Raw genomic sequence first — 15,935 nt, 5'->3', positions numbered from 1 at the left:
AGAAGACACCTTAGGACCTTTCCAGACCTACATAATACAGTCTCATAAAGGCCAGAGAGAGGGGACTTTCCAACAGGAATTTGGAGTTGAGAGCCCGGGCTGCCTTTGGCAGTCTTTGTATCTGCAGCGCGCCAGCACGTAGTAGGCGCTTGCTAAGTGTTTATCGGCTGACTACGAGTTCCATAGCGCCCAAGCGACTGAACCTCGGGTCCTCACACCCCAAGTTGGGTGCATGACAGGAGGTGCACACGCGCTCCTCCTCGTACCCTCAAAACAGCCTCAGTGGGAACACATGCTGGGACCTGCCGCCCCGGGGTGCCAGCGCGAGGCCAGCTGGGGGGCTCGGCCGGCCACCTGGAGAGCCCTTCGGCCCCGCACGAGGATGCGGGGCGCAGGTGGGGCGGGGGGACTCACTCCTTCCTTTCGCGCCTCTTCCTCGGGGCTCGCGCTCCCCCCGGCCGGGGCGCGTGGCCCCCGCGCGCCCCTCGCAGAGCCCCCGGGCCGGCGGAGCATGCGCGCTGGCGCCGCTCCCATCCCCGCCCCCTTCCCCCGGCTGAGTTATGCCAAGTATGTGAGGAGCCGGGGAGGCGGGAGGCGGGTTCGAGAGCCACCGCCGGCCATGGGGCGCTGCCGCCGCCGCTGCCGCCGCCGCCGCCCGCCGGAGCCAGGGCCGGGGGCGCCGAGGCAGGCGCGCGGGCCATGGCGGAGCCTCTGAGGAGAACCTGGTCACGGCTGCGGAGGAAGCGCGCTGCGCGCGGGGCTGTGCGCCCGGAGCGGGAGCGCGCGCGGCCCGAGGAGCCTCGCGCTCCCCCCGCGCCGCTCGCCCCCGGCGGCCCCGAGGGCGAGGACGCGGGCCCGGCCGCCCCCTGCGCGCGCTCGCCCCGCGGCCGCGGCCGCGGCAGCAGCCTCGGGCCCCCGCTGTCCCGGCGGTCCAGTCCGGGTGGCCGCGTTCTGCGGGAGGCGGAGGGCCCGGACCTGGAGGACGAGGACTACTATGAGAACCTGCCCGGCCCCGAGGGCGAGGGCGAGGGCTCGGCAGCCCCCAGCGCCGCCGCTGCCGGCTCCTCCCCCGGGGCGGGCGGCGGCCGCCTGGAGACGGGCCGGCTGCGCTCCCAGCTCCAGGAGGCCTATTATTTACTCATCCAGGCCATGCAAGACCTGCAGCAGGTGTCCCCGCCCCAGGCGCCGTGGCCAGGGGTAGAGGGGCAGCGCCAGCCGACTCCTGCTCCTCCCCCTCCTCCTTCATCTTCCCCTCCTCCCCCTCCTCTGCCCCCCTCTCCTCCTCCCCCCCTTTCTCCCCTCTGCCCCCTCTCTCCCTTCTCCCTCTCCTCCCTCTCCCCGGACGCCGCTGCTCGGCAGCCGGAGCCTGGACAGCCTCTCCGTGTGTGCCCCGCCGCTCTTGCAGAGGTGGTCCAGCGATAGCGCCGTCCGCTACAGCGCACTGCCCGGCGCTCCGCCGTCCAGCTGTGCCGGCCGGGGCTGGGGCGCTCCCGAGCCACGTGGAGGGGCGATGGACAGCCCCGGGCCGGGCTGCGCCTCCCTGGCACGGCCGGCCGGCTGCGTGGCTCTGCATCCCTCGAGTCGGGGCAGCGGCGCGAGGCTGATCGGGGATCCGGGCTCCTCGGATAGCGCTTTCGGCAGTCCGGCGGCGCCCTCTGGGTTACCCAGAAGCAAAGGTGACGGCCCCGAGGGTCCCTTCCTTAAGCCACCCGTGGTTACTGTGAAGAAGCTGCAGAAGTGGATGTACAGAGGACGCCTGCTGTCTCTGGGAATGAAGGGACGCGTTAGTGGGTCACCGTCCCCCAAAGTCCTTGACACTCAAGCAGCGCCACAGTGCCTTGGAGCGTTGAAAATGCAAGAAAGCAAACCCCATCCTGTATCTCCAGACCAAAGAATTATGCTGACAGGTAGGGGACTGCGTAGCGTTACCGCTTTTCCTGTCGAAAACTTGCAGATAAAACACATTCAAAGATATTTGACCCACTTTGGCTTCTTTAGTGATGGAGAATGTTTTTGCGTATTAACTTATTGTAACAAAAATTCGTAGATTGTCTTTTAAGTGACACCAGAACCTCTCGAGGTAACAGTGTAACAGATTTAATCATTCTAGTGGGTTTTTTTTTCTTTTTAACACACTGGACTTAAAACTGATGTTTGTAGGCGCTTAAGAGCCATTATGAATATTCTGAACACAGCCTGCAGTGAGTAACTATTGCAACACTTTGGGATTTAAACTGGGTGGTGCTTTCCTCAGTCTACGTAGCTCTAGGCAAAACCATAGACTTTTGTGGAGTTTGTGAATTTGAATTTGTTCCAGTGTAGAATTTACACTGTAAATAAGCTTTTATTTTAATCATACTTTTCTCTCCACTACAAAGAATTTTAATATGCATGATTTTTTTTGTTGCACCCAGTAGGATTCCACTTGCATCCGTTACTCAAATATAAATGACATTAGTTTTCATACATACCTGGATATATTTAAATCCACAAAATCACATTTGATCATTACAATTTATCTTAATCATCAGTATTTTCAAGTAGTCTTGCTAAACTGTAATAAACTAATTTAGAATTTTCATTTCATTTTAACTTGGCAAAAAGGGCAAAGTAGCTTTCTTTAATAAATCCGTTTAATACATTTGAAAAATGAATCGTATATTGAATTATGTTCTTTATTAGAAGTAAAATAGTAGTTGGCATAAGACTTTTTTAGGTGTTCATGCGTATATGAGATGTCTGAGGTAGGAACTGAAAGGTTGTCTCCTGAGTGTGGTGGGTGGATAGGGTGCTGGGCTGAGGATTAGGAGGACCTGAGTTCATCTTCCTCCTCAGATGCTTGCTAGCTGTGAGTGACCCCAGACAAGGCACTTAACCTCTCTCTGCCTCATTTTTTTATCTCTAAATTGAGATAGTGTACATTGGTTGGTTTACGGCTCTATATCTCTGAGCCCATAAATTAACACTCTAAAAAAAAGGTTAAAATATAAGCTTTTGGCAAAATTTCCCATTTTAATGATGTTTTGAGCTTTGATTTGCTTACAGGCATCCTATTTTTGAGTGAATTTGCTTCAGTACGAGTAGTGGTCTTTTGGATTACTTATTTTATCATTTAGTGCCATAAATGTCAGTTATATAATTCTGAAATGCTAAATGCTAATATTTAAGTTTTAATGTAGAAGCACCATAGAATAAGCTTCAGCTCATTTGACAGCATCACTTTATAGGAAAGCTTTAAGTTGAAATTGACAAATTCCACTTAATTGCCACAGAATTGCCGCAGACTTTAGAAGTTTATTAACAGATAGGTGTGTGTGCATCAGTAGTTGTGGTGGAAACAAAGTTTAGACAGCTTCTGGGCGCACTAAGGCATACATGAAAATATGCTTTATACACTTATAGAGGAGAAAAAGAAGCATAAATTTTAAGCAGATTTGTTGAATAAAAGTTTTTGGGCTATCTAATTCTATACTGCTAAATTGTACATTTTTAAAAAAAATCTAAGTTTCATCTCACGAGTGGAAAAGTGTGGTATTTTTCAATAAGTTGATTATTAAGATGTGGCTTTCAGTTGTTAAGTGTTTATAAGATTTTCGTCATTTGGAAAATTGAGTGCTGTAACTCCTTTTCTTCTTGTGATTTTGGTTCAGTTAATTAACCCTTTGTATAATCCTTAAATAGGAGACTATACAAAGGGTGTTTGTGTAAAACTTTAGTCCGACATTTTGTAACTTATTGTCTGAAGGTAAAATATTTACCTTCTGCACACTTTTATTATACTTTTGTTGGACTATACACATTCATGTTTAAAAAAAAACCACTCGATTACTGAAGATAAGACTAGATTAGTTGGAATTCTGCCAGCAAATATTAGTTAAATGGACTGGCAAGCTTTAAAGGAAATGAAAGTTCAGTATCCAAATTAATAATATTATAGGTAAGGTTATTCCCATGAATGAATTATTGGTATCATGAGAAAGCTATATGATGTCTATGAACTCTCTTTGGGAAAGCTTTTCTAGATGAATTACCATTCAAATAACACATTTAACCTTTAGATGATAGAGCTTACACCTCCGTTTAATTTCATTTCCTATGTTGATAGTTATTAAACATCAGTATAAGGGGATGCTGTAGTCGTAGTGTAACTGGCATTTAACAAAAATTCTCATGATATCCTTGTGGACATTATGGAGAAATGTGGACAGTTAATGGATTCAGAACTGGTTAAATTACTATAACCTTGAAATTTGAATTACTGAATCCCCCTCATCCTGAGGGGGCATGCTGCTGGTCTCTGTCCTGAGCCCTGGTCTAAATGACTTAGATGAAGACTTAGCATGTTTATTAAATTTGCAGATGACATAGAACTGGCATGATAGTTGAGATGTCAGATGACAGAATAGGGATAGGAAAAAATTTTTTTTTCAGAATGGAGTGGAATGATGGACCAAGTAAAAAGTTGAAATTTAATAGGGATAAATATAAAATATTCTCTTCGGAAAAAGAAAAAGAAACTGAATAATTATAGCCTGGAGGGATGAAAAAGGCTTAAGAGGTTAAATTGAGTCAGTAGTGTAGATATGTCCCCCAAAGAAGTAACATGACCTTGTTGTCATTCAGTGGTTCCGTTTTGGTAACCCTGTGGAACATACTGTCCTTGGGGTTTTCTTGGCAAAGATATTAGAGTGGTTTGCTGTTTCCTTCTTAAGGGGATTAAGGCAAACAGAGGTTAAGTGACTTTCCCAGGGTCATATAGTGTCTGAGGTGGGATTTGAACTCTACTCTTCCTGACTCTAGGCCCACCTCTCGGTTCACTGAGCAAACTAGCTGCCTCCAATGGCACTAGGCAGCACTGATTGATGTGCTTAGTTGTCCATATATTGCTTTTGGAGCGTTGTGTTCGGTTCTGGATGCCATATTTTAGAAGGGACATTGATAAACTAAAGCAGGCCCTTAAGAGGCCTATCAGGATGGAGAGCTTGAAACTCATTTAGCAATGCTTGAAAAAACTTGGGGACAGTGTTTCTGGTGAAGAGCTGATTTTGGCTGTCATGTAAAAGAGGGATAAAAGTTGTGTGACTCCAGAGGAGAGTACCAAGAACACCAAGTTAAACTTACGTTGAAGTAGATCTTGCTTCAATGTACGGAAAAATTTACTAATAATTAAATATGTTCAGAAATGGAATGTACTGTTTTCTATAAAACTTGGATGAATATTTGTTTAGCATTTTATAAAGAGAATTTATGGATTAGGTAGAATTCCAAATAGTTTACCTCCGTGGTGCCTTTCAATTCTGAAATTCTATGATAAAAAAAATTGTGATAAAGAATATTATTTTTGGGTAGAAAATACTGCTTTTTTGAGAAAAGCTGAGATATTGAACACTTTAGGCAAAACTTAAAGGGACCTTTTAGATGCTTTCCAGGTATTATTTAATTAAATCTCGTTAAAGTTTACGGACTATATGATGGTATTGGATGGAGGTACTCATATGCAGAGAAGTAACTGACTTACCCGAGGTGGTAAGGTGGAAGAGCCTATTTTTTTAAACTAGTTCATAACATTTTTATTTCATAAAAGAGCAAATTGTTTATATTGCTACTTTTCCTTACCAATTTGAAATATTGGCATCTTCTAAGGCACTAACTAAAAGAAAAATACAACTAAAGCTGCACCTTCTTGATTATAGACAGATTGTAGTTGCGGGGTATATTCTTTTTCTTATATTGTTATCTATGATAGTAATCCTGTTTGTTTTAATTTTGACCACACCTATGATTTCATCGAAGTAGGGAGCTTCCAAAGAGAAGGAACTTTCCCAGTGCAGATCACATTTTTTCTGTAACTTGGAATCTCAGAGAACTACCTGAGGCACTGAGGGTTGTATTTGCTCAGACACACCAGGGGAGTATGAGGCCAACGTGGAACTTAACCCACCGTCTCAACTTTGAGGTTAATTCTCTGTCCACTAAGCAACACTTCCTTTCTCCTTTTTACAAATGTTTTATTAATGCATTGTTGCGTATTATTTTTAGCATTACTGCCACTTCCTAGTAAGTACAGTTATTTAAATCATACTTAAGCCAGTAGCTATGCCTAAAATGGGTGCTTCATTCCACACCTACTGTTCATGTCACTGTAGAAAGGCCAGAGGCATGGTTGCTGCATAGATCAGAGTTCTGAACTCTTGGAGTGTTGTTTTACTTTACATTATTGCAGTCATCACAGCTTATTTTCTTTATTGTACTTATTTTGTTCACATAAGTTCATGCAAGTCTTCCCAAGTTTCATAGTTGTTAGGTCTTTTGGAATAATAATTCATAGTTGTTAGGTCTTTTGGAATAATACTATCCCACTACCTTAATATATCGTAATTTGTTCTGCCATTCCCCGGTTGATGGACAACCGCATTCCTTCCAATTCTTTGCTGTTACACAGAAAGTGCTGCTATAAATATTTTCTCATACACATATTTATTCATTTGTGCCTCAGATTACCTTTATTTCTCATGGAACATGACCAAGATGAGAGGTCTGAGTTTTCTCAAATAAGATTAACTTTTATAGAGACCAAGCTTGAGGCAACTGAAATGTTATCAAATTCTGTGGATCATGCTACAAGTGTCTTGTCTTCTAGGCATTCTGAGACTAGATGCTTTTCCACAGAGAGCAAGCCTGTAGTAACTGGAATGTTCTCAGAGCATGTGTCTCTGTGCAAATATCTTGTCCTCTGCATGTTATATTAGTTGAACTGACATTTGTTTTTCCTCCCCCTTCCTGAAGGTGAGAAGTTCCCAGGTGTTACACATTGGGCTGACTTTTTTTTTTCTTCCTCACAACCACCACCCCCTCCCCCCATGTGCTCCCACACATCTGTCAGGTGAGGAAGAGGGTAAAAGGAAATGGTGAGGGATGATTGTGGGGGAGGGGCAGGCAGACTGACTTCAGGCTGCTTGTGGTCATCTTTCCAGAGAGAGAGAGAGAGAGAGAGAGAGAGAGAGAGAGAGAGAGAGAGAGAGAGAGAGAGAGAGAGAGAGAGAGAGAGAGAGAAAATGAATGTGTGTATTCTTCTGTCTTTGACCTCATTTATGTGTTTGCTACTGTTTATTATCAGGTCAAAGGGCAACTTAAGGATTCTGTGACATAATTCCAAATTGTTTTCCAGAGTGGTTGAATTAGTTTACAACTCCACTAGTGGTGCATGAGTTATTAGTGTGCCTTCTTTCCAACAATCTCACCAGCATTAATCAGTTTGTCTTCTGTCCCTTTTACCAATGTGATGGATGGATGGTAAAACCTTCAATTGGTTTAATTTGCATTTTTCTTGATCTGGAACATTGTTTCATTAGGTTATTTGAGAGCTTGCATCTCTCTCTCTTTCTCTCTTTCTGAAAACTATCTGTTCATATCCTTTGAACCTTTATTCCTTGGGGAATGACTTGTTATTACATATTTGTATCAGTTCCCTACATGCCTTGGATAACAGAACTTTATCAGAGTTTTTCCCTCCTCAAAGTAACTGCTTCTCTTTTTATTCTAGCTTTGTTGGTTTTATTCATGGCAAAAGTTTTCAGTTTTATGTAATCAAAACTGCCCATTAACCCTTGTATAGTTATGGGGTTTTTTTCCCCATAGTCATAATTTCTTAAATTACCTCTGTCCATTCTCATATTTTTAAATGATGTATTCTTTTATACTTAAGTACTGTGTCTCCCGCTTCACTAAAAAATTTGAGTCTACTAACTGAGAGCTTCCTTTTCAACCTTGTCTCACTCAGGTATTTTCCTCCACTGTTACCTTTACTCCCATCATAGACAAAGCAGTGGCACTTCTCATTGCCAAGGCAGACTTTTCTATCTTTGATCCCATTCCATCCTGTCTTCACCAGCATATTGCTCCCTCTAGCATCTCTACTTTTTCACAAATCTTCAGTCTCTCCTTAGCTATTGGCTGCTTTCCTTTGCCTATAAATATGCCTGTCTTTCTTCATCCTTAAAAAAAAAATCCTCATTAGCTGCCTATCTGTAACCTTATTAGATCACCCACCTATATCTCTCCTCCCTTTCATGTGTAAATTCCTTGAATAATCAATATCTCCATTTTCTCTCCTCTTATGCTTCTAAACTTTTTGCATTCTGGCTTCCAGCCTCATCATTTAACTGAAAACTGCTTGTCTCCTTGGTCTCTTAATTGCCAAATCTTCTTGACCTCTCCGTAACCTGTTAGTCACCCTCTTCTGTGTATTCACTGTCTTTTCTAGGTTTTCTTGACTCTATTCTTTCCTGGTACTCTTCCTCCCTCTCTGACCACTCTTAAGTCTCCTTTGCTATATCTTCTTCTAGGTTGTATTCACTCACCATGAATGTGCACTTTCAAAGGTCTTTCCTGGTCCCTCATCTCTTCTCCCTCATGTTATCTTGGTTGGTGATCTCATCAGCTCCCTTGGGTCCAGTTATTATCTTTATGCAGTTGATTCTCAGATCTATTTCTCCAGTCTTAATCTTTTTCCTGACCACAAGTTTTGAATCATCACCTGACTGTTGGATATCTTGAACTGGATATTTGTCTCCTCCATTCCTCACTTTCACTCCACATATCCAATCTGTTTCTGTCTTGTTGTTTCACACAGCTGCTCCCCTCATGCAGACCCTCCTGACCTCACACCTTTGTTTTTATGATAATAGCCTTCTAGTTGATCTCCTGCTCTGAAATGTGTTCCTGCTCCAATCCATCCCCTTTATTGCCAATGTAAAGAGGGGTGAGTCCGTGTCACTCCTCAGTTCAGTAATCTCCAGTGGATCCCTGTCAACCAGTAGGATCAAATAGAAAGCCTATTGCTTGGCTTTAAATCCCTTCACAAGCCACTCTGTTCTACCTTCCCAGTCTTACTCTGTGCCCTTAGGACCCCTTTCCCCTATTGGATGGCTCCTTTCAGATCCTCCATTTAAGGATGTTACCTAGGTCAACTATCTCTTCTTTTCCTGCCATACTACTGTCCTCTAGATTTCTCCAACATGCCCCTATGCTGGATACCTTCTCTCCCCCCTCACTGTTTTTAGCTTCCTTTTATGTACTCTTGTTCCTTTTAAAATTTAAGCTCCTTGAGGTCAGGGACTGCCTTTCTTTTTGCTTGTATTTGTATTCCTAGCTCTTAACATAAGAGCTAAGTACAGTACTGTAACAGCTGGTAGGTAGTAAGTGCTTAATAAATGCCTGTTAACTGCATTTTACTCCACTCCCCACAAAATTGACTTAATGTTCTTTACATACTGAACTCAATCTCCCAACTCCAGACCTTTTCCTTGGCTGTCCCTTATGGCTGAAATGGTCTCTCTCCTCACATGCACCTCCTGGATTCTTTGGCTTTCTTAAGACTCATCTGTTTTGCAAGAGGCTTTTCCTGGTTCCCCCACTGTTAGTGACTTTCTGCTGAGATAAAGCTTCTTTACATTGTTTATATCTTGTATGAACATAGTTTTGGCAGGTGGTCTCTTCTATTAGAATTTGAACTTTTTGAGGGGAGGTGCTATATTTTTACCTTTCTTTGTATCTCCAGCACTTAGCGAAGTGCCCAACATACAGTAACCACTTAATAAATACTTGCTTGTTACATATTTTCTCTAAATAGAAAATATTATCTACAGTTTCCAATTTTAAATAAATTTTGAACTTAAACACTGACAGAGCATTTTCATACATATAGATCATAAAGAAAATTCTATATGAGATGATGAATCTCCTCCTCTCACTTTTGCAAATCCCCTCCTGACTGAATCCCAAACTGTCATAGAGCAAACCTCTCAACCCTTACTGCCTGTTCTCTCATCCCTACCTATTTCAACCTTCTCCTGACAATAACTCGCTCTGTGTCAGCACATCATTTCCACTGTGCCCTCTCAAATGGCCACTCTGTAATTAACAAGCTCACCTAAATGTTAGAGGACTTCATATTATTTTCTGGTCCTTTCTAATATTTGTTGCTCCTGTTATATACTCTGACTTACTAGTCTTGGTGATAAAGTCAGAATATCCTTTGCTCCTCACTGATACTTCTAGTTTTTCCTTCTCCCTCAGCAGCCTCTTTTTTTTTTTAAAGGTCCACATTATTCCAAATTTATTACCCAGTCTACAGCTTAGTGGCTGGTTATTTATCACTGAGTTCGGTGTCTGGCTGACAGTCTCTCTTTACACACCAACTCCTGGGCTTTTACTGGGAGTGAATGTCAGCATTCATGTTGATATTCCCCTAACCTCACAGCTTCTGAGTCTTCACAACTATCATGAACCTCCCCATCTTCGCTCTTCACAGGGATGGTCACACCCCAATCGTGCATCATCAACAAATGTTCTGTTTCCATGATCAGGAACACTGAAGTTCTTTTATCCAGTCATAATCTTTTATCATTCTATCTTTCCTTATGCTACCTAAAACTGTTCTTTATGCTGGCATGATCTTTAATCCTTCAGTGTTTTCCCAGGCCATCACCACTGCGCTTTTTCTCTTTCTGCTCTTGAATTCCTTGCTCCCTTGTCCTATCACCTGTCCACATCTTGCTAAACTCTAATTTTGTATTATTCATACCATTCTCCTCTGTTCCTCCTCACATGATGCTAAATGGGACTGCAAAAGGTGAAGAAACTGAGCTGTTCACTACAAAGTTATATTATCTTATGTCAGTTGGTCTCTCACCACAGCAAGGCAGTATTTTGATTACTTCCAGATTGATTCTCCATCCCAGTCACAATGTCTGTTACAAGTTTTTTCTTTCCTCAGACCTATATAGCAGCCCCCTTTCCTAGATTTTCAGCTTTGGGTCTCCCCTTTTTCTTTTACCAAGAACATCATAGCTATTCAGCTTTCACTCCCTCTTCTCTTTCCTCATCTCACAATCCCTGGACGACATCCCCCATTCTTTCCTCTTCTAGTCTCTGAAGCCATGGCCCTTCAGATGAAGGCCAGTTTCTCTACTGGTACTTCTTAAACATAATTTAAAATTCTGAACTTAACAAATATCAAATATAATAAGAATTTCCACATGGTGTTTGTCCCATGTTTTTGAAGAGGACCAGTGTCATCATGGGTGATATATTGCCTAAAGCATGAATTGGATTTAAGTGAGGCAGAGTTGCACAAAGTCCTTAGCTTCACTCTGTCTTCCAGAGTCATTGAAGTCCAGTGGCAAGACAAAAGTCAAGATGACTGTCAATGCCTTGGGATGCAGTAGATGGCCTTTATGTCTTTGATGTCTGACCAACCTCTCAGCACTCCACAGCATCTGCTTCAGGTACCTTCATGGCTGTCAAAACAACTTGTTCTCATCCATCCATTCCATGAGGGAAGTCTTCAAATGCTTTGGGTTGCTATTCCCCTAAATTCACTGATGGATTTGAGGCCTGTAAGTTACCCTCAACCTTTTACGGGAATGTGGTTGCTGTACATGCCACAGCTTCTTAGAACCCCAGATGAAAGTTGGGTGAAAGGTAGACAGCAAAAGTGGATGAGCAGTTGTGAAAGGGCTCAGCAAGCCCTCACAGTAGAGGCAAATTACTTAACCACACATAAAGTAAAACAGAAAAACAAATGTCTATAAAACTGCAAATTTCTATGAAGTACAGTTTGCTTTTCCTTTTAAGTATGTGATCAATTCATCAGTAGCTTTCAAAACTGTTCTTGTGGCTGTTTCCTTCTGATCTTTCTTCTGTTCAATTCTGTACAATTCTAAAAAGTGCTTCAGTGCTCTTCATTTTTTTTTTTGGGCAACCTTATCACTAGTTTCCCCTCCATTCCTTCCACTCTCTCCAATGAAAAAGAAAGAAAAGAAAAAATAACTCTTGTAACAAATATGTAGAGCCAAGCAAAACAAATGATCATGTTAGCAGTATTTGAAAAAGGTATGTACTGTCTTAAACATTGGGGCCTTCACCTCTGTGTCAGGAAGGTGGGTATCAGGCTTCCTCATCACTTCTGTGGAAATGTGGTTAGCTATTTAATTTATTGAAGTTTTTCAAAAGTTATATTTTTTTATGGTGGTGTTGTTGTGGAATGACTTGTTCCCCTAGTTCTGCTTATTTCATTCTCTGTCGATTCATACAAGTCTTCCCAGGTTTTCTATGAAACCATTCCTTTCATCTTTTCTTGTGGTGAAATAATGTTCCTTTACATCTATATGCCATATGTTAAGCCATTCCCCAGTCATAATGCACCTTTTGGTCCCATCTCTTCATGTTTTCTCTAGTATGTTGTCGGTCATCTCTACCCTACTAAATTCCATCTCACCCTATCTCTTGGTGCCTTTTTTTCTGCCTACAGACATACCCAAGTCTTTCACATCCTCAAGCGGAGAGAAGTAAACTATAAGAAGACTGGAACAATAAAAAGGGACTAAGTTATAAAGGTCTTTGAAAGCCAAAAAATTTAATACTTGATCCTAGAGGTAATAGGGAACTGCTGGAATTTATTGAATTGGGGATGTGTGTATGATATGATGAGATCTGCATTTTAAGAAGGTCAAACAGCTGAGTAGAGGATGGATTGGAGTGGGGAGAACTTTGAGGCAGGGAGATCAACCAGCAGGCTGTTTCAGTAGTCCAGACATAAAAGGATGAGCTCATGCTTTCAGGGTGGTCACAGTGTCAGAGGAGAGAAGTGTAAACATACAAAAGATAGTATGAAGGTAGAAATGACAGGATCTAACAACTGATTAGATATGAGGGGGTAAGAGAATGAGTGGTCGAGAAGGATACCTACATTACGAGTTTGGGTGAATGGGAAGATAATGGTACCCTAGACAGTAATGAGGAAATTAGGAAGAGGGGACACAGCTGCCAGAGTGATTTTCCTAAACCACAAGTCTGACAATATCAGTGCCTTTCTCAGTAAATTCCAGTGACGCTCTGTTACGTCAAGGATTAAGTATGAACTCTCTTTGCTGTTTAAAGCTCTTCACAACCTGTTTTCTTACTATATATACTTCCAGTCATCTTATACGTTACTCCCCAATCAGTGCACACTGCAGTATATCCATACTGTCCTGCTTCCCATGGAGACCCAGGAGTCTCCATCTCCTTACCTATGTTCCTTCGCATTGGTGGTCCCTCAATGCCTGGGATGCATTCTTCATCCTCAGTCTTGGAACCCTTGGTTTCTTTTAAGACTCAGCTCAAGTGTTCCTTTCTATAAGAAGCCTTTTCTGTTCCCTCCAGCTCTTAGTACTCTCCCTCTGGGGACCATCTCCAGTTGTTCTGATCTGTATCTTACCACTAGACCCAGATAGCTCCAGAGGAGTGAGGCTGGTGACTTTACACAGCCCACCTTCACTTAGATCGAATTTACTTGTAAGTCATGGCATTACAAATGCTTCCTGATATCATGGTCCTCTTTGAGAATGAAGGACAAACAACAACTTTCCCTCTCAGCATGACCTTTTGGTTATTTTGTAAATATTCTCTATGCACTTATTTATGTGCATGTTATTTCCCTTATTTACAATGTAAATTTTTTTAAGGGCAGCACCTGTTTTACTTCTATTTTTGTGTCTCCAGTGTTTAGTGTAGTTTCTGGTACATAGTAGATGCTTAATAAATGCTTGTTTTTTGATTGATAATAGGCACTGGTATCCATGGAATGCAAAGCTTGTACATGGCCTAGGCTGACTGTCAGTATCTATACCTGTGTCTATGTATGGTCACAATCCTGAGTTCATAGATGACCAAGGCTGATTATATCTGTCTCTAAGCTTTTTGAATCTTCTCTATTCCCTAGATGTGTCTGTAACTATAGTATCAGGCAAGAAATGGGCTGCCCTTATCCCAGTCCCCCTTCTGTGTCTAAAAAGAAATCCTCCTTGGGTTGAGATAGACTTGGCCGACCCGGAGGGTAACAGCACCCATTTTCTTTCTCTTGTGAGGAAGTAATTCCTCAGCATTGTCTTCCATACTATTAATTCACTCAGACATTCTTCCTACAACTGGCGAGTGCATTCCCCTTAGAATCTACGGGACTGATTCCGTCACTTCTTTTCTCTTGATTATCGGGGAGTTTGACTACTTTCTCAATAAAAAATGGTTGTAGTGTATTGTTTTTATTATCCTTTGACCACTCTGGGACCCTCTTTTAGAGAAATAAATTACCCAATCTCTCTACTATTTGGTATGAGATAGATTTTCATCATTACGTTGCTTTACGTGTTCCTTGTGTATCACGATTGCCTCCTCCTCTCTATAACGTTGGAGACTGAGTTAGAATCCCAAACAACCAGTCAGTCCACAAGCATTTATTTTTATTTATTTATTTATTTTTCACAAGCATTTATTAAACAACTAAGGTACACCAGACGCTGTGCTAGGAGCTGGGGGTAATAGAGAGGCAAAAAGAACCCAATCCTTGCCTTCAAGGAGCTTGCATTCTAGTAAGGGTAACAAAGCATACACATGTAAGTAAATATAAACTTTATTTGAAGTAAATACGGGATAGTTGTAGTGGGGAGTGAGAGGCGTTTGCAGGGAGGAATACCAGTAAAGATTTAGGTGAACTTTGAAGGAAGAGAGGCATTCTCAGAAGTGGAGATGTGGAGGGGAGTACGTTCTAGGTATGGGAGACAGCTTGTGCAAAGGAACAGATGTTCCTTTGTTCAACTGTTACTGAAGATAAAATTAGTGTTTTTAAAAATAGAAATGGTTTTAAAGCTTCTTTTTTCTTTTTTTTTTTTTGTTGTCTTTCAATTTCCATCTGAAAATACTCTTGGAATGAACTGGCTTGGTTCACTCTCATGCCAGGCCTCGATAACCACTTAAAATCTTCCACTAGGGGCAGCTAGGTGACGAAGTGGATAGAAGCACCAGCCCTGAAGTCAGGAGGACCTGAGTTCAACTGTGGCCTGAGACCAAACACTTGACATGTACTAGCAATGTGATCCTGGGCAAGTCACTTAACCCCAATTGCCTTTAAAAAGAAAAAAAAAATAAAATCTTCCACTAGCCGTTTCTTTCCATTTGGCAAGGAGAATCAAGTATTTGCTACAGTCAGGAAGTTTCTGGTCCCTTTTTGTTTCCTCATTTTGATGATTATTTTAGTTAATCTTTCAGAAATGGTGATTTTCTAGGTTAATGACTTTTCCTTTTCCTTTTTCATTTTTTTCAGCATCTTTGATTCCTTGTGTTGGTTGCTGGCTGCTGTCTGTTAAGATGTAGTTGATTTTTTTTTTAATTTGGTGGTGTTATTCAGTGCTTCACATGTCTAGAGCCTTCCTACTCTCTTTTTGAAGTATTCATGGTATACAGGTTTTTTTGTTTTTTAATCCTTTTCATTGAAGTCACTATCAATGTATATGTCGATTTGTAGAATCTTGTCAGTTTCTTTGTACAATTTTTCTGTGTCGTCATGTTCTGCAAAATACTAGCATATATAAATTTCAGTTATTGTTATTGTGGTCTTTTTGCTTATTCTATTCTAGTTATGAGCGCTGCAAGGTAAGAGAACCAAAGGTCTTCTGAAATTGTTTATGTTTGCTTTGGGTCGAATGATAAAGCCAGTTCTGCCAGTTCCTTCATTTTCCTCTCTAAAAGTAACCTTTGAGATAGTTGTCCGTTTGACTACAGTTTCTTATGTCGTCTGGTTTAATTTGTAGCAGGAATGTCAGTATTGATATGATTCCATTTCTTAAGTGGAATATCAATTTGCTGGTCATTGAATAAAAATATACATGAGTTGACAAAACCTGTGATTGGTAAAAGTCTTTGCTACTGTTCCATGGTTGCTTCCGGCTGTTCATGGGGGCTGCATTGAACTAAGGGGATGTTTATGTTTTTCTGTTTCATGTGTTAACCATGCAAAAGGACTCGTCATTTATTGGCCAACATGCTGGTGTTAAGTGTCTCTCCTCTAACTTAGGCTGGTCCTTGGACAAGAGACATTGGCTATTGTCAGGACCGTA

The 15,935-nt window shown here is 42.1% G+C and overlaps 1 protein-coding gene across 1 annotated transcript in view; it reads left to right on the top strand.

Annotated features, from left to right (window-relative positions):
• Nucleotides 1-651: 651 nt before the first annotated feature.
• Nucleotides 652-15,935, top strand: part of SYDE2 (synapse defective Rho GTPase homolog 2) — a 98,103-nt gene continuing 82,819 nt past the window's right edge. Inside the window, 2 exon segments of the mRNA XM_020988734.2 lie at nucleotides 652-1,302; nucleotides 1,304-1,907. Of these exon segments, the coding sequence (XP_020844393.1) occupies nucleotides 700-1,302; nucleotides 1,304-1,907 (1,207 nt within the window). The 5' untranslated portion in view covers nucleotides 652-699.

The sequence above is a fragment of the Phascolarctos cinereus genome, unplaced genomic scaffold (genome assembly GCF_003287225.1).
Source record: "Phascolarctos cinereus isolate Bilbo 61053 unplaced genomic scaffold, phaCin_HiC Scaffold_5;HRSCAF=322, whole genome shotgun sequence".
Lineage (NCBI taxonomy): Eukaryota > Metazoa > Chordata > Mammalia > Diprotodontia > Phascolarctidae > Phascolarctos > Phascolarctos cinereus.
This window is presented reverse-complemented; position numbering and strand designations above follow the sequence as displayed.